The sequence below is a fragment of the Penicillium waksmanii genome (assembly GCF_028829765.1).
Source record: "Penicillium waksmanii strain IBT 27052 chromosome Unknown utg000001l:1.0-4852451.0:1.0-4856178.0, whole genome shotgun sequence".
Taxonomy (NCBI): domain Eukaryota; kingdom Fungi; phylum Ascomycota; class Eurotiomycetes; order Eurotiales; family Aspergillaceae; genus Penicillium; species Penicillium waksmanii.
Window position 1 is genome coordinate 338609 of NW_026643248.1, and position 20105 is coordinate 358713.

At 49.7% G+C, this 20105-nt stretch overlaps 8 protein-coding genes across 8 annotated transcripts; 4 read left to right on the plus strand and 4 right to left on the minus strand.

Annotated features, from left to right (window-relative positions):
* Positions 1 to 1955: 1955 nt before the first annotated feature.
* On the plus strand, positions 1956 to 3021 carry N7481_000113 (putative O-methyltransferase; the record flags this gene model as incomplete). Its single annotated transcript, XM_057259332.1, has 3 exons — positions 1956 to 1981; positions 2161 to 2899; positions 2986 to 3021. The coding sequence occupies 3 exons, from the start codon at positions 1956 to 1958 to the stop codon at positions 3019 to 3021; spliced, it is 801 nt and encodes a 266-aa protein (XP_057127164.1).
* A 1956-nt stretch (positions 3022 to 4977) lies between these two features.
* N7481_000114 (trafficking protein particle complex subunit 4) lies at positions 4978 to 5596 on the plus strand (the record flags this gene model as incomplete). The annotated part of the gene is made up of 3 exons (XM_057259333.1): positions 4978 to 4988; positions 5033 to 5155; positions 5221 to 5596. The coding sequence occupies 3 exons, from the start codon at positions 4978 to 4980 to the stop codon at positions 5594 to 5596; spliced, it is 510 nt and encodes a 169-aa protein (XP_057127165.1).
* Positions 5597 to 5935: 339 nt separating this feature from the next.
* On the minus strand, positions 5936 to 6957 carry N7481_000115 (proteasome regulatory particle base subunit RPN10; the record flags this gene model as incomplete). The annotated part of the gene is made up of 4 exons (XM_057259334.1): positions 5936 to 6490; positions 6566 to 6785; positions 6840 to 6878; positions 6932 to 6957. The coding sequence occupies 4 exons, from the start codon at positions 6955 to 6957 to the stop codon at positions 5936 to 5938; spliced, it is 840 nt and encodes a 279-aa protein (XP_057127166.1).
* A 248-nt stretch (positions 6958 to 7205) lies between these two features.
* N7481_000116 (uncharacterized protein) lies at positions 7206 to 8374 on the plus strand (the record flags this gene model as incomplete). The annotated part of the gene is made up of 2 exons (XM_057259335.1): positions 7206 to 7338; positions 7392 to 8374. The coding sequence occupies 2 exons, from the start codon at positions 7206 to 7208 to the stop codon at positions 8372 to 8374; spliced, it is 1116 nt and encodes a 371-aa protein (XP_057127167.1).
* Positions 8375 to 8792: 418 nt separating this feature from the next.
* On the minus strand, positions 8793 to 9708 carry N7481_000117 (sugar O-acetyltransferase; the record flags this gene model as incomplete). The annotated part of the gene is made up of 3 exons (XM_057259336.1): positions 8793 to 8942; positions 9021 to 9417; positions 9536 to 9708. The coding sequence occupies 3 exons, from the start codon at positions 9706 to 9708 to the stop codon at positions 8793 to 8795; spliced, it is 720 nt and encodes a 239-aa protein (XP_057127168.1).
* A 488-nt stretch (positions 9709 to 10196) lies between these two features.
* Positions 10197 to 10841, minus strand: N7481_000118 (uncharacterized protein; the record flags this gene model as incomplete). The annotated part of the gene is made up of 1 exon (XM_057259337.1): positions 10197 to 10841. One exon carries the CDS (start codon positions 10839 to 10841, stop codon positions 10197 to 10199), a length of 645 nt encoding a protein of 214 aa, XP_057127169.1.
* Positions 10842 to 12659: 1818 nt separating this feature from the next.
* Positions 12660 to 13763, plus strand: N7481_000119 (short-chain dehydrogenase; the record flags this gene model as incomplete). Its single annotated transcript, XM_057259338.1, has 1 exon — positions 12660 to 13763. The coding sequence occupies one exon, from the start codon at positions 12660 to 12662 to the stop codon at positions 13761 to 13763; it is 1104 nt and encodes a 367-aa protein (XP_057127170.1).
* A 1823-nt stretch (positions 13764 to 15586) lies between these two features.
* Positions 15587 to 19547, minus strand: N7481_000120 (GTPase-activating protein LRG1; the record flags this gene model as incomplete). Its single annotated transcript, XM_057259339.1, has 6 exons — positions 15587 to 16036; positions 16095 to 16381; positions 16435 to 17502; positions 17589 to 18242; positions 18305 to 19007; positions 19080 to 19547. The coding sequence occupies 6 exons, from the start codon at positions 19545 to 19547 to the stop codon at positions 15587 to 15589; spliced, it is 3630 nt and encodes a 1209-aa protein (XP_057127171.1).
* Positions 19548 to 20105: the final 558 nt, after the last annotated feature.

Sequence of the window (20105 nt, forward strand, 5' to 3'; positions counted from 1 at the left end):
ATGCATCACGGAGGAGTACTGGACATGGCTCGTCCATTCGATGAAACCCTACGTCTGACCCCATCAAGCTGAGAGAGCGCAATCAATTAACCCGTGCTCGATGGTGGGTTTATGAAGTGACTGACAAATGGTCCCCGAACCCACGGCTAATCTTGTTCTGCGTTTCAGTCGGTGAAACTAGGCGAATCTGTGTCTCGGCGTACTCCGTGCGCTTTATAGTGGGGGCTAATGGTAATACAAACTCCAGTGTCTGCAGTGTTGATTTTGTCCTTTCCTTGTTTTTTTTCTCTTTTATGTAGTACCCGTACCGAATGATTAATTGGGTCAGGGCATATCGGACCACTCAGGGCCGGGGATAGATTGAGGCGAGTGCGACCAGTCAAAAAATGTGAATGGCCCCCAATCGCACTTTATTTCCCCTTTGAACATGGACCAAGGAGACGGGATTGCATCATTGTGGCCGCGACTATGGCAGAGAAAAATCCTAGTGGAGAATTGCAGAGAGAGGTGGACAGTTGACAGTGAGTGATAATCGGATAAGCCCAAGTGCATCGAAGTATGCCATACTGCAGGGGGACATCACGTCGATTTTAACATGACGGCTCACAGATTCCCCAGATGGAACCAGTTAAGGTTAAATGGGGCTCCGGCAACCGAACGAACGTTCATAGCCTTAGCAGGAGAAAAAAAAAAGGGAAAAAGGGCATTTCCTTTAGTACGTGACTCTACTCCACCATTGCCAGAAGAGGAAACCTCGACGACGCCGCGAGGCTGAGGCGGAGACCTTCCGTCGCAGACTTTTTTACATCCATCACCCCCCGACTTTATTCATGCTTAGTTGCTACCAGCGCTTGATCGATTGCACCTGGCTTTACTCCATGCCTTTCGGATTTTAGCTAGTCAAAGGTCACTCTGGGGCGGGCCCATAGGACCGAACTTGCAAATATCACAACTAGGTCACAGATGATGCAGCGCCCAGCATCGATCGTGGAGCTTGGTGAAAAAGGTTGAAGGATCGAGGGTTGTTCCCGCATGCTTTGAATTGTTGGTTTTATCTGCGACCGAGAATCGACTGAGCTGCCACTATATTTCGACCTGAAAATACAACTTGACAGTCATGCAACTTGAATCTCACCCGTTCGACATCTTCTTTGCCTTGGCATTGTATACAAAGTATTTTTCTGGTGCACATGCCCGGTAGTCGCCAGAAATCTACACAGTCTCTCAAATGGGAAATTTTATGAGAAACGAGCTTCTCGTCATTTCTCTGGTTGTGGATTGCCATATTTTTTTTACTTCGACTTGACATGCGTGCATGTGCTGGAGTACAGTGCATGATTTGTAATATTGTCGTCTACTATTCCAGACATTCAGGCGCCGGGGTCAGAGGTTCCATCGACCAAAACATTCGGAAGAGCCGAAGTATATATGGGAGACCTAGCGGTAAGACCAAGGAGAGCCCATATTGACCTGTTTCTATACAATTCAAAACTCTTGTTTGCTCTCTTTGCATGTGAAGAACACCATCCATTGCTAGATGTCTGGATGTGTACACGTCAAGCTACCCTCAAACCACCTAATCGCTTTGTCGATCAAATTGTCAAGTCAACTAACCTTCTTTTTTCAACTGCTAATTTTTAAGTCATCATCATCATTCTACATTTCCGGGTCTCCGTCGCTGATGATCTATTTAGGGTCGGCCGAGGTATCCGTATTGGGAGCTCAAGGCCGACTTTCGGCCCTACGCCTCGGTCTTACGCCTCGGAGATGAACCACCGATCTATACGATCTCAAGGACTTTATCAGTATCTTTATACCGGGACAGCCTATACATTATAACATACACAGTTTCTCGCAAAGAGTTTATCAATATTGTACACTTCAATTGGACGCTGAAAATCGACTTCTTGAAGGTATCTTCGGGCCAGCGTCGTACGCTCGAGACAATTCTCGACATGCCCCCACCGGAAGCTCAGCTTGCGTACATCACCATTAATTAACGCCGATGATGATATAAGGTAGATTTAACAATGTATTTTTCTAGCTCTCCCACCATATAAAAGGGACTCGGAAACACTCGTTATGTTCTTTCAACCCCGCCGAACTCTCCTCTTTCTCTCAAATCTCGCCCTAATTCCTATCAGTATATACTATCTCCAGTCCTTCCCTTCTACTCAGAGCATCACTAGTACCCAACTCTCGAAAATGCCCCCCCTCAAATCTCCAAGACGTGTTCTCCCAGCGAGCCGATGAGCTCCGCGAATACATCTTCACCCAGCCAGCCTCCACCTTCACCCACAATCCCTGGGCCCTAGCCAACGCAATCGACACCTTCGCCGCCGAAAAGGGCCACATGATGATCTTCAAAGACAAGAAACTCGACGCAGCTCGCGCCCAGCTAGAAGCGCAGCATCCCGCGCCCCGCACAATCCTAGAATTCGGCACGTTCGTGGGCAAATCGGCAATTGCATGGGGAGCTATCCTCCGCGATATCCACAGCGAGAATGTCCCCGCAGACGTGAACGTATACACCTTCGAGTTTAACCCCAAAATGGTCGCCCTGTCGCGGGATCTCATCGAGTTGGCCGGTATCGCAGATGTGGTGCATGTCCTGGAGGGACCTGGCTCGGACTCTTTGAAAAAATTGCATACTGATGGGATAGTCACGAGTGTTGATATGGCGTTCTTTGATCACTGGGAGAAATTCTATCTCCCGGATCTGCAGCTAATCGAGGATTTGGGGCTCTGGAGGTTGGGCTCGCTGGCGATTGCGGATAATACGGACTTCCCTGGTGCGCCGGATTACTTGCGGTATGTTAAGGATGGTGGGGAGGGGTTTGAAGGGTCGGTGAAATATGAGAGTACTTCGTTTGAAACGGAGAGTAAGCAAGGCAAGCCGGTAAGTGTTTTCAGTCTGATTTTACTACTATTTATTCAGGGTTCAGAGTTGTGTATGTCTGATGCTGACTTCAACTTGAATTGCAGAGTATCGTCGAAGTTAGCAAGATTGTGGCTATTTAATGAGATTTTGACGGCGAATTAGGAATTAAAGTATCTTATAATGCTACTATTATTAGTAGTCTGCCATTTTGACAATTAACGTGAACCCCCCCCGGTCCCTTTAGATTCGAGAAGAGGAATGTAGGAAAAGACAGCATTGTATATCTTTATCCTAAGGCTATGATGCTTATATTAAATAGACAGAAAGAAAAACGAAGTACCTGGGGGAAGTATCAATGACCTGCTCCTCAACATTGCGTTGTTCTCCTCAACCAAGAATGAGACCGGAGTCAGGTGACATCCTTTGGGAAATACTTAACCAATCGATTCTGTCTCGAACTTTTTCTTTTCCAAGTTTCAAGTTTCAAGTTTCGAGAACTAACGCTCTACCAACATGAGCACCCGCGGACGACCCCCCCGGCAGCGTCCCTCGGCCAACCACCCCACCAGACCCCACCCTCACCACTCGCCCAGTCCCAAGGCATCGCAATTTTAGGCCAATTTGTTTTGGGCAAGGCACAGCTTCAGATATGCCATTCCGATCCGTGGTTGAACTAGATGTTCTACCTGAAGCCGACCCTGCATTATCCAGGGAAATAGTCTATTCCAGGTCGTATGATGAAGTACGTGACTTACTGGAATTAGTCTGCCACCAAGAGCTCACCACAAACCCGGATGAAGTCCCTTGTTGTATTTCAACATGGGGGTTTTGGGTCTTCGTCACAGAATATTCCTCTCCGGTTCTTGAAAAAGTACCTCAGGCAATGGAAAACCTAGTGAAAGTGACTGAACGAACCCTAGGCCTCAGCCTACCAGCCTATATAAGGGAAGCAGCTCGCCGCTTTAAGCTTAACGTGGTTCAAGATAAAGAAGCACTCAAAGGTGCTTCAGATGATCGTATCCGGGAAGAGTTCAAGTCATTACTTCGTGGCCTTAATTTTATGAACGAACTTGAAGAGGACTATCCTACCCCTATGTTCGGATGGACTATGGCTTGTCTTGTCCTTGATGAGATGGCTATTACTATGCTTGCAAATCTCAAGTTTGGCGAAGAAGATACTATGAAAGACTACAAAGCCTTTGAAGGGAAAAACATCAAAGTTGTAGATGTCCTTTGGGTTCGTCAACCAACTGAATGGCCAGATTCGGTCCCAAATGCTCGCCCCTACCGGGGTGCGGACGAGTGTCCTATAGTCTTCTTACGATCTTTGTACCTTCATCTCACCAAAGGTACATGGGGAGGGACTTTGGAGGAGTATTACCCCTTGCAAAAAAAGTGCTATTAGAGAGGAGTTGATTTTAATCGGCATTGAATAAAGATGCTACCTTAAATACCAATATAACTAGGTAAATACCGTATGTATAAATTGAACATAAAGAAAACCTCGGTATGTTGGTTAATACAGTATTTATATAATAGTTAATGCTCAATACCATCATAGTCACGGTATTTATACCGTATTGTACTATGGCCAAATTGAACTTGAAGGGCCCCTTCAGTTGGGAGCAGTCGAAAAGAACTTGCAGTACTACCTTTACTACTAAGACTACATATATTTTCCAAGATTCTACTCGGAACTGCCAGTGCCAGACCCCCACTGGCAAGACCCAACGCCGAAAAGGTCATCTCAAGTAGAACAGCATGAATTGGCAATATCACTGGAATGTTCACATAAATGTATACTAGTAATATCCATGGCAAATTGTTCAAGTTAGTACTGGAGTATATACGGGCCATCCTTGGGGCGTAACGTGCGGCGGTGGAACTCCGCCAGCTAACTCCGCTTCGGCCAAAACTCCCCGCGACTTCTGCTCATCCAACAACAGTGCAACTTCTACTTCTCCTGCTACACCAATTGCGACCCAGCCTACCTAGACTACAGTACTACTATACCATTACCAACTGGAAATGCTGCATGCGCAGTAGCTCCCATTGATAATTACTTCCACTCGGCCACGTTGCTGGATCCTTACATCATGTGCGCCCCGTTCCACTTCAAACACCACGAATGCGCCACTGACTACCTCCCAGGACTGTTCTCTCTCTCATAGTTATCAACAAGGCTGGAGGTCTGATCTACCAGCGGGAGTTTCAACCCGGCCTGCGTAAGCTCTCCACCAACGACTACCTCGTCCTCGCCGGTACCTTTCACGGGTCAGTCCGAATACCCTTCCCCTGTCCTGCGTCCTCATAAGTTGAAGCTAACTAGTTGATCGCAGTGTACACGCCATCACTCGCACTATCACTCCCAAGCTCCCTCTCGCTCCTCCATCTACCTCACCTGCCGTTTCGTCCCCCGGGAACACCGCCCCCGCTACGTCGGGGTACAGCTATCCCAACCCGGGCGTCCCCACATCAGGCTTGGAATTCCTCGAGACGGATAAGTTTCGCCTGACATGCTTCCAGACCCTGACCGGGACGAAATTCCTCCTCTTCACCGATCCCCTGACCGGCAGTGTGGACACTGTTATGAACAAGATCTATGAGCTATATGCGGACTACGTGATGAAGAACCCATTCTACCAGCTCGAGATGCCGGTACGGTGTGAAGCTTTCGATAGGCATCTCGGGGCGTGGTTGAGAGGACGAACTTGACCCATGGACGCCGTGGGCTGGAAGCAAGTGGAATAGTTGTATACCCCAGAGGGCTGGGCTGATGACCTTACGAACTAGACATATCTTTGATCAGTTTACTGTGTTGGACCTGACGGGGGATCATGATGACCATCATGATCGCCTCAGAATGTGCATAATACCAATCGCATCAATATTTCCCTTTTGCAGTCGACGAATGTGGCCATCTATGATACCACTAAGTAGATAGACAAGGAGCCGGCACTCGAGTATACAGGAGAACATAAAAACAAGAAGCAAACGCCGGGTATGCATCGAATCATTTCAACCAGGGACGGAAGACGGAGAGTAAATAGGGATCTACGCAGTATCCATCTTGTCGTCGTCCTTCTTGTCTTTGCTGGACTCGCCCTGCCCTTCTTCGGGAATGCCACCCAGTTCCGTCTTGCCCTCGGCCTCCTCGAGGTCCCGCTTCTCCTTCTCCTGTCGGTTCTTCTCCTCCTCCAACGACAATCGGAGAGCAAAGGCGAGTTCAGGGTCGTCCTCGGCCGCATCCTCAAAGTTGAATCCACCCGCGTCACCACCTGTCTCCCCACCGGATGCACCCGCCGCACCGGCATTCTCACCGGCGAGGATTGGGGTCTGCTGAAGCTCCTCACTAAGGAGATGAGGACCCGGCGGGATGATGGCGAGATAGGAGCCATCACCACTCGATACATTATCCACAAAGGCTTCCAGTTTCTTGGTCTGGTCGGACTCGAGATCTCCGAAAGCAATGATGTCGATGGAGACGTTGTTCTTCTTCATTTTCTTGGCCAGCTTGACCAGGGTCTTCTCGTCTTCTTCAATGGGGGAGCAGGAGAATACGATGATTCGTTGGCGTTGGGATTTCTCGGAACGATGCTTCAGTGCCAACTATAGCAGTAGGAAAGAGGGAAGACGTTAGTAATTGCATTCACCAATTCAAAATAACCAGAAACGAAGACATACCCCAGCAACCTGGATACTCGAGCTCAAGTGCGATGTGCCGTGAATCTTGGTGCGATGGAGACCAGCCAGGATACCGCCAAAGTCCGTAGTAAAGGTTGATAGCACCTCAGGACCCTTGCCGCCCATGCTCATCAGGCCAACAGCCGACTGTGGGTGTACGCGCATCTTGACACTGTGAATGATGCTCACAGCATCGATCTGGGCTTGCCAGCGGGTTGATCTGCGAGAATTAGACGATGCGGCGAAGGTGGGATGGGGGTCGAGAGCTTCTCACGTGTAGTCTCCATTGCGACTGCTTTCGCTGTTGTCGACACTGCGGGCAGGGGTTAGCAGGGATGCGAGCTCGGCACGGAAGAATTGACGAACATGATCATGGTAGCTTCGAGCGACATGATGGCGGGTATATTACGAAAGGAAATGAAAGGATGTTTGAAGCGGAGAAGAGCAGGCTGCGATGTGAGGACGGCGTTGATGACGAGAGGTCTGGCAAGCTCGCATTCTGCCGCCATCCTCCGCCCGGGCACCTTGTTTGTTGTGGAAAGCAACTCCGCACTTCCATTCAAGTTCCCTCATACTCTACACTTTACACTCTGCACTTTTCGATTTCCCCACCACCACGGGCTCTTTCTCAATATCCACCATGGCTTCCTTGAAACGCAAATCCCCCGAATTTATTACCGCACCGGATGCCACCCCGAGAGGCCCCCCGGCCAAGAAATTGCGCCTGACGCAGGGCCAAAAGCAGGCCTTGATGGATAACCTACAGCTCGAGAGTGCGTGGGAATGAAGAAATCGCGTGATATTATAGCTGCTAATAGATATACAGTCACGGAACGAGCTCGCAAGCTTCGATCTCAATATGCCCTGCAGGCTAATGACCTGCGTGCCCGCATTGAACGACGCGTCAACCGCATCCCCATCTCCCTGCGCAAAGCCAACATGGGTGAACTCTACGAGAAGCACACCTCTCAGAACTCAACATCACCCTTGCGGAAACCGTCGCCCACCAAGAACAGGGTAGCGACCAATATTTCCGTGGACCCAGCGTCACCGGCTGGTCGTGCCCGACGCACAAGGCAAGGCAACCGATCCAGCCGCTCCATATCCTCCGCTAACAACGATTACAGCCACGAAGGGTTTTCTGATAAGGAGAACGCGCCCGCGACTGGTACACCTGAGGGGCTCAAAAACCCCAAGCGCCGCAATAACCCCAAGGCAGCGGGTTCGCGCGTTGTCTCCCAGGAAGTGCGCAGCAACGACCACCGCATTCTTTCTCCCAAGTCTCTCAACTCCCGCACATACCCACAATCGCCCTTCCGCGCCTCACCCGAGAAAGGCCAGCCCTCATATCTGTCGCGTCCAACTTCCCCGCTCAAACCATCAAGCCCACTCCGCGCAGCAGGCCCCGGAACACGCCCCCGCGGCGCGACGACCTCCACCGTTAGAGATGGCCTGCAGCCCATGCAACCAAAGAAGACCGGCAACCGTGCCGCGACCGGTCCCCGCTCCGTCAGATCCCCTCTGCCTCGCCCAGCTACCCGTCAAGGCGAACGCCGAATGAGCAATGGCTCGACCACGTCATCTAGCACTACCGTCACAAAACCTGCTCGTGCCACTGGTGCCCGCAAAGCAACCACGGGAACTGCGCCCGCTACGAAGAAACCCGCCGTACCTCGTGCCCAGGCCGCCTCGTTGGCCGTTAAGAAGACCACCGCCAGCGCAGCGTCCGTGCGGAAGGCCACTGCGCCGGCTGCGCCAGCGGTAGAGGCATCAGGCCGTGGAACTCGAGCGCTCCGGAAGCGTGTCTAGAGGATCTGGTCGGTTTATTTGATACCTTAGAATGTATTGATGTTAGAGGAGAGAGATGGCTTTTTTTCAGCGTTGGAGCCTTGTTAACTCGACTACGAGCATGCGATTGATTAAATATGGATATGGAGTATGGGGTTGGGTTGGGTTGGCTTTGTTTTGGCCACTTCATATGGGATGGATTCTTAATATGTGCTTCGCATTGATTTTCTTTTCGGGCCTTTGTGCCTTCTGCATCTGGAATATCATCCACTTTCGGATACTGCCTTATACTCTGGTTCTCGTGAACAATATTGAACTATGGAGCACCGTAATTGTAGGCGGTCATGTTGAGGATATCGATTATTCCTATTATCACGAACGCAAACATCAACAATAGATGAAGTAGTCTAAAAGGTATATGTAGCTGGAACATTCGAGCTCAGTTGTCTGTTCTACTAGTAGCGCCATTGTTATTTGCCATTCCATTCGACCCTTGCATATCGCCTTGAGGCTTTGGTGGACGGCTACGCTCAATCTTGCGAAGAATTCTCGCAGGATTCCCCGCCACAACATGGCATGCTGGAACATCCTAAATAAAGACGCATTATTAGTATGAGATCACAGATATGCAAGAGCAAATTCTCTGCCTATGAATGCTTTCCGTTACCTTTGTCACCACGCTGCCCGCACCAATAGTACACCCATCTCCAATAGTCACCCCTGGAAGAAGTATAACATTGCCAGCAATCCAGCAATCCTCGCCAACCGTGATATCACCACCTAGCTCCGGTCCATTGGTACCATTGCGCAAATCCGGATCTAGAGGGTGTGTACCGCTGAAGAAACACACATTGGGCCCAATGAGGGTGCGAGCTCCAATTGAGACTGTGCAGGTGTCGAGAAAGGTACAATTGAAATTAATAAACACGTTGCTTCCGACCTTGATATTGGCTCCGTAGTCAATGTTGATGGGCCGTTCAATCCAAGGGTATTCATGGAGAATTGCGTCCTCTTCTTCTTCTGTTGTACCTGGAGGTGGTAGAGGTGGAGAATCGTTCGTGATACTATGCGTGGTTTAGTGAATTGTCTTCACCCAATTCCAATTTCATCATGGTATGGAATTCAGATATCCAAAGTAAGTATTGGCCTTTTCTTTGGGACCTTAACGGAATTTAAACCTACTCTTTCCAGTACTCTGCCAACTCTCGTCGGGAAAGGTCACCTGCGCGATTCAATTGACTGACAATACGCCCGCATCGTTTGCGCGCAGCAACTAGATTTGGCGTGAAGGCGTAGTATAGTTCACCTCGTTGCATGCGAGCCAAGTTCTCATTCTCGTTGATATTCAGTAGCATGGCGTTTTGGTTTTGGGAGGAGAATGTAACTGTAGTTGTTTTCCAAGGTTGAAAGGAGTGAAGGGAATCTTCAAATTTATGTACGAGGAAGGCCTGAGAAATCCACAGTGGGTCACGATTGGGAGTCAACTAGAATCAGCTGGACAGGAATAGTACTACTACCACTCGCATCATCTGTCTCTAAGTTTTATCATTTTCCTGGCCACAAATTCTTGATCTGGGGATCCTGGATCTATTTCAAGTGGGGCTCTATCCAGTTACCTCCAACCATATAATACTCGGTGGAGAAGATTAGTCTACGGGTCTAGCCAGTTTCAGAAAGTAATAGCCGCGCTGTGGATCGAATGTGAGAAGCACGTCTCAAAGAAATTCATGCAGAGTATTGGAAATGACCCAGTGCCAGATAATTCAAGTTGCTGGTTTATCAATTATATGTGCAAAAAATCAAGCGGAAGACTTAATGCATTGAAGTCTGCCCAGGTGAGATGTCAAGCCAAGATGACCGGGCATTTCTTCCAGATCGATCCAATCTCACCAGATGCCTGCCGAGATCTGGAAGTGTCTGAATGGCAACTTGATCTTGAATGATTCAAGTGTTTGTCGCTGCGCCATTTCTCTTGAAGATATGCCGCACCCTTGGAGAATATATCAGATTGCCACACCTCGTGTATCTGACCCAATTTCGCGACGATTATCCGCTGTTGTCTGCTGGTTGTCGCTGAAAATCCAGCCACAACCAATGGCCAGCTCAGAATGCTATGTGACGGCGAGTTTGAAGGTAAAAGCCGTAATTGATTGATGAAATCCTCGACCAAGTAGAATGTTGCGGACTCTTCATCGGGCGCAGACGAGGTAAGGAGTTTCTTTATATGAATCTGACATGCTAGGCAGTATAATTCTGATGTCACGGCGTCGTTAAGGTCTTCGATTTTCATGTTGTGACTCAAGTCTGGTCTTGTATACTTGGATGCAAGCTCTTCTTCCAGTGACCTCAGCTCTGATATGGCAGTAGCTGCCTCTTCGGGGTTTCCAGAAGCCAGCTTTTGAGCGAGGCCCGAGACACGGTAAATAGCGATGAATAAGTGCTGCGCGGTTCCCATGATATGACCTGTTCGAATATGTTCGATGACCATCGGCTCATTAAAGATGCGGGAGGCTTGAAAAAGAGGTAGTTTAGACCCGAGCGAAAACGAGGCGAGAGAGAAAAAATAGCAGAATGTCTCAAATAAGAAGCCCCGCAAGCCAGTATCTTTGCTTTGGCGAGAGATTCGAGTTTGTAGTAGGAATACTGCTGCGTTGAGATGTGGCAGTATTCTCTCACTTTCCGTGAAGTTTTGAGTCTAAAACTGCCAGTCAGGACGGCCGTAGCAGTTTACCACGGGGTCTAAGATTAATTACCTCGTGCACGCATAGTAAGAGTACTGCAAGCGGCGTATAATCTGTGGGCTCGTATTAGCACAATGACTGTATTATATGAGAATGAGATGATTCGTACCAGGAAAGAACGCATATGATGGTGAAGCAATGACCATCTCATCATTAATTGCTGCCCTGAGGCTAGAAACTGCTTTTCCGTAGTACTCGACAGCAACACGACGTATTTCTCGGCTGCCACGGTCGTATTTGAGCAGATCTGCTGAAGCTATAGCGAGGATACAATTCAAGACCAAAGGACTCTCCGATATGGCAGGAGACAACCATCTCAAGTAGTCAGTCCTTCGAGACCCTGTCCTGGTCGATAACCATTTTGGACTGTCGTCAAGAAAGTGACCGAGCAAACGATAGACAAGGTCAGGCGTTAGAACAAAGAAAATGTTCATCCTCCTTTGTACTTCCTCGGGTAGTGAGGTTGAGTTTTCTGCCAAACGCGGCCTTCGGTAGCGGCTTCTAGGCCTCAAGAGCGAGTCACTAGACTCCCATTGACATTCCAGATGATTACGCTGACATCCTGCGCATGATGGACGGCTCTCATCACACTTCTTCTTGCGGCGGCGGAACGTCAGGCAGCCAGTTCTAGATCGCATTGGTCGTTTGGCTTGGATTTCTTCATGTTGAAGGATCGATAGATCCTCCGGCATTTTAGCATTGGGTACTTCATGAGTGAAAAGGAGGATAGATAGTGCAAGAGTGGTTCAAGCGGGGCGGGACTTTGGACAGATATCACGTGGCAATAGCCACAGAAGGTCGCAATGGGCAAAGGTCAAAGGGCAATGAACTATAAATCTCTAGTAATGTATTGATTTTTACTCTTGTCACATTCTTTCAGTGGAGTCATCTGAAACTGCGACTTTGTGACCAGGTGGTTTGGTGGGTGAGTAGTCGAAAATTGAAACTTGCGCCCGCAAAACTGATTAGAACCTGTCGATTCAGGCTTGTCAATAGTATATTCAAAATTAATTATCAACCGCGGCGTTATATTTAGCATGATCCGAGAGAGATCTACAAGATGGTCGTTTCTAACCCCACCAGACATTTAACTTGGCATGGCATAACCGTGTCGGGAGTGCTCCTAGAGTCATCCAGCGCCCTGATAAAAGTCCTTAGTAGCCTTCCTTACTAGCAAGCCTGCCATTTTAAGATCTTTTCTGTAACACAGCCCGTGTGTTGACTCTCCCGTTAATTTTTTTTTATAAAAGAAACACGACTTCGAGATCGCTAATTCTCACCCCATCGATTCAGCCCCCCCAACACACCGGCGAATCGTAGAAACTGGCCAATCCTGCCCGACGTTGAGCTCAGAGCCAGACCCACTTCAAACGTTTGACCTCCGGGGCTGAGCTGACCATAAATCTGTGCGATATTGATCGTTTCATTCCAGTCTTTTGACGCTTAATCTCTACAACACTTTGTTCCTTGATACTGATATCAAGCCTCTCTCAGCGAAAGATTCGCAGCATCGTGCCCTTTGTTCACAACCAGACCCATCCGGCGGGAGTCTCAAATAATTCCAAATGGACCTCACCTACGATCCAGGCCACATAAAAGGCCGAACAATCCTCATAACCGGCGGCGCCTCAGGGTTCGGCGCTGCATTTGGCACGCGCTGGGCAGCTGCCGGAGCCACCGTGATACTCGGAGACATCAACCCAAGCGGAGAAGAAGTCACAGCACGAATCCGGCAAGAAACGCAGAACCCGAACGTGCATTTCATCCAATTGGATGTCACCTCTTGGACATCGCAGGTGAATTTCTTCCGCGAATCTCTCAGACTAAGTCCGCATGGTGGAATCGACACGGTCGTTGCAAATGCAGGTATCAACGATGGCCGCGAGGCGAGTGTTTTTGAAAATCCTAAGGTCGACTATCTGAATGATCCCAGCCCGCCGGCTCCAAGTTTCAAAACGCTCGATGTCAATATCACTGGTGTGATGTATACGGTGCATTTGGCATTGTTCTTCTTGCCGAAAAACCCCGACTCCAAGCCTTGTCGCGATATTGCCAGTGCCCCCGAGTCCGAGTCAGAGAAGCTGCTTGGAAGAGATAGACACATTCTGCTCCTGGGATCAGTTGCAAGTCTACACCCACTTATGACGCAGGCGCCATACACCGTTTCAAAGCACGGTATTCTGGGATTATTCCGGTGTCTACGGATATCAGCCCCGATCAGCGCCGGTGTTCGGGTAAACATCGTCTGTCCGTACTATACAGATACCCCATTCATGCAAGCGCCGCCGCGGGCGCTTCTGGCAGGCTGCCCGCTGGGCAAAATCGAGGATGTTGTGGATGCGGCGTCGTATTTGGTTGCGGATAGAAATTGCATAGGTCGCTCGCTAGTCACGGGGCCGAAATTGAAGCTTGATTCTTCGACTGGAGGTGTTGGCCCCGAATACCCCGAGGGCAAAGATGGTTCGCAAGGCTCTCAGGAACGAGAAGGACCGGTCTGGGAGTGCTATCTACATGACATGGATCCTGCAGATATCTTTACCCAACGGATGTTGACGGCTGTCCATACCGCTGTGCAGGTACGAGGATGGTCTGGCTGGGCGTATGATATGGCGGGTGCTTTGACGTGGCCAGTTCGTCAATGGTGGAATTCTGGATTGGGTCGGAGGTAAATTTTGTATACTATATTATAAGAAGGGAATAAAAAGCTGCGAAAGTGCCTGGATATACATCAGCACAATCGTCGTCAAGATAAAAGCGTGTTAAGCATGATGAGTAGACATCATGGTCTATGATAGGTGTGAAAGAAACACTAAAGAACTCGGAGTTCCTTGAACTCGATGGGAATTGAATGATCCACTCATGTTCTAAGACATATCACTTTTCTTTGTGTTGTGCATTTGCCGCTCTAGTAATATACTTCAAGTTGTGTATGATGACACCGGCCAGGTCAACAACTTGCACAAGCATAAAAGTGAGAATTTGAAGCCTCTTAATCATCCCGGATACAAAAATAGATCAAGTACATAGCACAGAAGCAAAAAATGCCCCCACCCGGGATCGAACCGGGGCACTTCGCTAGCCAAGTTCATATTGATTCCTTTGAAAGGATAAACAACATAAGAACGATGCCATACCACTAGGCCATAGGGGCAATGAGATTAGATAATAGGGTCACTTTATTTGGTATACCTCTAGCATCTTTCTTAACTAGATTAAGAATTCAGCTATCATGGGGTATAAGCTCCGTTGGAAAGAAATGCCGCTGTTCATCCACAAAGTTGGTATTGTCAGCGCTGCAAATATGGAAACTGCCAGATCAGACTCCCCAGTCTCGGGAATTCGATCGCAAAAAAGTCTTGATAAATATTTGGAAATATTTAACATTGAGTTGCAGGAAATTTTCTTTCTTTTGAGTGGATCACGTGTGGGTCATTACACCCCTTGAGGGTGGGGATAGTGCGAATGTGCGTGTTGGAAACTACATTAAACATCTCGTGTGTTGAACGTTTGAACAAATATTGAATTCAATGGCTAGGAGGTATTATGCCTAAAAGGATAATGGGTATTGCTAGAAAGGGTGCGGTCAATACACCTAGCTAGTATTTACTATTTACCATTCCGATAGCATTTCTACATGCCGTCACTAAAGCGAAGAGAGAAAAGCAAAAAGACAATCACCAAAGGCGATAGCTACATTGGACTCAGCACAGGTATCATTGCAGTCATGCTGATTGACGAGCAAGTAAGAAAAAAAAAGGCGACAGAAGGAAATCGGGAAGGAAATCGGGAAGGAAAAAGGGGGGCTGCCCCGACCTTATAACCGCTAGGTCGGAGGAGAAAGAAAAGAAGCTGCAAAGAGAAGCGAGGAAAGAAAAGAACAAAGCTAGACGAGAAATGAAAAAAAATGGTACCAAGGTAAAAGCCGGAGCCCTGGTCCAGCAATGAGCAGTGAAGGAAGTGTGCCACACGGTCGGCGAGTAAATGAAAGCAGGATGGATGTGTTCCATTGAGAGTAGTTATGGTATGGAATGGAATGGGTATGGTGAGGCTGATCCCCAGAATCAGATGCAGAGACGGAGAATAGGAAAAGGAGAAGAAAAAAAGAAGAAAACGACGCAGTCTGGGCGTGAGAGTAAAGGGGGTACGATGGAGAGCCACGGACGCCAATCCATCGGAGCAAATCAGCTCGCTGATCACTTTTGGGAAATTTTGGATGTATCAAGTAGAAGAGTGAAGAAAAAGGAAAGGAAAAAGAATAGAACTCCGTCAACCAAGCCTGTCAGTCGAGATGGAAAGGAAACGAGAAAGAGAAAGAAACAAAAAAAACGCTAATCAAGCCCCCGAAGAAGTATAATAGGGAATGAAGTACACCACGGGCTATCGGATATGGCGCCAGGTTGATTGATGCAAATCATGGTCATCGATGAATGGTGTATCAGAATTGCAGCTGTGCAGAAAGTGAACGAGAACGAAAAAAAGCGAAAACACAAGCCTAGCCAGTAACGCCCATAGCGCCTTGACCGGGTCGAGTTCGATATGAGAGGTTTTGTTGCTGTCCATCAGACTGTTGGCTTCCGTTGCTGCCGCTACGTTCACGATGGTAGGCCGGCTGCGGAGGATTGAAATCAAAGCCGGTTTGCGCTTGCGGGGCGTTGCTATTCGAGTGAGAATGGCTGGGGCCTCCAACGTGTCGAACCGAACTTTGCATCTGCCAGGCTGCATCCTGAGACGGATCGCCTTCAATACGGGCCGAAGCGGCGGGTGTGGTGTTGTTGCGGTTAGAGTTGGTGATTGTGAATGTCTCACCGCCATTCTCTGGCTTGGGGGAGAAGCTACCACGAGCAATGTCTCCGTACCGCTTGAGGATTTCTTTCGACGTGACTTTGGCGTTTTCCTTGAAGAGCGTGGGGTCGCTCAGAATACCCTGGAGATCGTCCGGAATCTGAGGAAAGGTTAGGGGAAAAAAGGAACCTCTCGTAACTATCCAGCTGTTCACTTACCTCACACATGGTGTCATTGTACGTAATAAGAGCGTTGACTGCCTCGATGGCCTGGAAACTCTCATCCACCGTGCTGTTCTTAGAATTTGGGTACAGGATGTTAGGAGTCATCACGGTAGCCAAGTTGTGAATATCCATCTTGCTTCCAGACTCCTCATCCACATGGGAGAAGGATGATGTCCAGTTCAAGAAAGTGAAGAGAACCTCCATCGTATCACGGTGAGCCTTGGGCAGAAGACAGCATGCAAGATGGAGCACTCGCTTCCCCTTCTCGGGGTCGGGCAATTCTAGCGAACAGGTCAGTAAATTATCAGACACGGTTTAGATCATGGCTACTCACTTTGTGCAGTCACAAACAGCCGGTGAAGTTTGAAGGTCATCAATGGATCGGGCATCTCACGAAGAAATTTCTTCAGGAGGGCTGCAATCTGGACTGGATTTTCCTTGCTCATGTCGACTTGGTCATATCTGTTGTCGATCATCTCGGATAGGTCCTTCAGTCGTCGGATGTTTCCATTCTTCCGGAAGACACCCTCGACGGACATGTCCATTTGGCGCATTGCTGAGACCGCGTCGTCCACGACAGCCGGGATACGCAGAGCACCCGGACCCACGCCGTGGCTGGATTCAGTGCCTTCCTTCTCCAGCAAGGCGTCCAGGCTAACTCCGAAGACACCCTTCTTCTTGCCCTTCTTCTTCTCGTCTTTGAATGCGCGGCCGAAGATACCCCAGGCCGTCGGCTTCCGTGACTCGATAAGAGAGAGCAGCTCCTCCATGGTGAACTGACCTTCCAGCAACGGCTCCATAGACAAAACAGCCACATGGCGGACGATAAAGTATTCCAGAGCGCTAAGCTCGGAGAAGTATCGCTTGGATCGAGTTGCAGGCTCGACCAACATGTTGTTAATGTTACCGTCAGACATGTTACGCCCGTGACTAGGCCTATACCTGGCCATTGGCTCGCCGGCATCGACGAGTTTAGTACCAGCATGTCTGTATGCATTAGGGCGCTGTTCTTTAGCTTGCTCCGCGGCAACAATACGGGGGATGTCATCCAACGTGAGTGCATCCTGGTTGCCAAATGTCAGGTCTTTGACTGTTTCGCCGTTGGCATCTCTTTCTTCGACGATCTGAAAGCCGTGTCCGTTGGGATCACTCCCGTCATTACCAGACGACCCGGGTCGCGCACTCCTACCCTCGGGACCATCGATTATCCGCGAGGCGCGAGCCTTCTTGTAGGTTGTGGAGAGGGCCCGCTCGTTGCGAATTGAGCGCAGTCGGCGCATCTCGCCAACAGTTTGCTCCAACGAAGACTCTTCAAAGCCCTCGCGAGGCCCGCCAGCGCCATGAGCCATGGAAGGGCGAACGTACGAGTGACGAGAATTGGCAGGCAGAGATCGCGCGCTATCTCTGCTCTCGAAGTTAGGATCATCTAGGAGTTTGTTAGTGGGAACGACTTGAATAACACGCTCAAGTGGGAGACGGGGCACTTACCAGGCTGAGGCAGAGTTCCACCTGCACGGAGCACGGCGAGAAGACGGGCAAGGGCAACTCTCAGCAGGAAGACGAATTGTTGCAACTTGGAAACTTGGATGAAGCCACCTTGGACACTGGAACTGAGGTTTTGTTGGTGAGCACATCCCGAGCAGTAGGCGAGTTTTTCATTTTCGCTCCACAAAGCGTCCGAGACGTCAGCGCTTAAGTCTTTGTCGCATGAGGAACAGGACAGATGGGCCGGCTTGAGATGCCAGCGATTCTTCTCTCCCCAAAGAAGACATTCATCGTCGATAGGTTCCTTGCAAGAAATGCAGCAATCAGACAACTGGTCAGCCAGACCCTCAACTCCAGCTGTAAGGTCAATTGGCTGGTCCTCGTCTTCGGGCGGAATGAGCGATTCCAAATCACCAAGATGACCCAGGAAACTGTGCAGGCCATCAGGTCCTGACATCTCACGCTCAAGCTTCAGAGCACCCTGCAGACCGATACGAATGAGGAGTTTGAGATAGTGGGCGAGGCCAGTCACAAGGGAAAGTAGCTCCTGGGTGACACCAAGCTTTCGAACGCCGGTCTCTTGTGTTTTGGACAGAAGAGAGAAGAAAGCGACAATCTTTTTGCATAGAAGTTTCGCCTCACGGGCATATGAAAGATCTAACGAACCCGTGTTAGCATGCAATGCGGAAGGTGACTAAAGCAATAGCTGGCCAGCTTACCTTTTACTCCTTGAGATCTGATATAGTTGGCCAATTCGTCAACTGCGCCGAAAAGAATCTCCACATGGCCAATGAATCGTTTCGCGATGAGAACACCATCGATGTAGGCACCATTGCTAACGTGCAGGAGCATATCGGAGATGCAAGCAGCCGAGGACTCTTCGAAAGTAGAAAGCGTGCTCCAAATGTTGTAGACCTTCTCTTCCATCGTATCCTCTTCCTGGCGAATACGCTCCCGTTCTTCGGGGCTGGCATCCACGTCCACTGGAGGGGGCTCCCACGTTTGACCGGCGGGTGACAGCCGGACATTCCAAAATTTGTGGATCATGTAACACTCGGGATGCCAATGTTGGTTCTGGCCGTTGCGGAAAATCTCGACGAATTGTTTGAGGATGGCGGTCTGGCAGCCGTGGCAGCGCTGAGCGAACTGAGTGGAGTAGTGAAAGTGACAGTACACTTTGCCCTCGTGCTCGTAGTATGAATCTTGAGCACCGAATACTGTCGGGCAGACTGAGCAGGTGAAATGTTCGATATGGTACTTGCGTTCTAATGCCGTTATGTAGGATCCGCGAAGTGCACCACCGCACTCATGGCAGAGCAGACCGAGACGTCTAAAGTAGTCGGTTTCGCAGAGTGGATATTGAACGCTGCCATCTGGAGAGTCGACAGGGAAGAACTTGGAGGCGACAATCTCACCACAGTCCTAGAGTTCGAATACAGTCAGCGTGTGGTCGGAATTTCAACCCTCGTATCGTTCCCCGTAGGGCGTACTTACATCGCACTTGAAACACTCTAGATGAAAGGTACCACCGAGAGCTCTAACAAATTGGCCGGTCAACGGCTCATTGCACTTCTGGCACAACCGAGATGAGCCAGGAGATTTGTTGTGAGGTCGTCCATTGGTACGCGAACGATCACGGGCCCCGGAGCGGTCCCGATAACCAGGCTGTTCGGGTTCGAGGCCACGACCTGAGCGAACATCATCCTGACCCAGCGGGCTGTTGTTCAACGGGCTGTTCCCTGCGGTGCGGGTGGTTGGAGAGTCGAATGGGATCAAGCTGTCCTCGGGGGAGGTTGGTGTGTTCTTGGAGAGGTAGCTGCCTCCGTAACCTGAGGTGTTCAGCGTGGGGTGTGGCTTGCCTGCGACGAGGCTAGCCGGAAGTTCACCGGGGGGGCATGATGGTCCCCCGTTCGGAATCAATATAATCGAGTCGCGGGAACGGTGGGAGGGCGGAGATGGCATGCAAGGGAATCCGAGAGACAGTGGGGGGTGGTCAAGTCGGGCCGGGTCGAGTAAACACCGGGTATATTGTTTGGAGAGGGGAAGAGAGAGCGAGAGAGAAAGAGAGAGAGACAAATTGGCAGAAGTTGAGCGCGTACTATTTCTAGGGAAAAGAGGGTCTCGTTAGCCAAAAAAGCGTCGGCCTGGCAGAGGCGCCGAGTCTCTGGAAAGGGTCCCACATCAGCGTTTACTCACACTTTACGCCATGTAGACACCCACTTGGAGCGCGAGAACAAAGACGATCGACGGCCGAAAGGGAGCGAGAATTAGGTCGGACCGGAGAGCGACCACCTTATACCAGAAGGCAGGTGGAGGTGGATGTTGAGAAGGATTGCAGCCGAGGAGGAAGGGTCCTCTCTTAGCGCGCACAAGCTAGTTGGACGCGGGGGATCGAGGGGAGCTCTCGAGAGCGGGCACACGGAATGACAGCCACCACCATGCGCGGGTATATGAGTCTTGGTGAAAATGGGGGCGGAAAAAAAGAGCCTTGAGGAGGATCAAACAGGAGGGTTGGGGGGT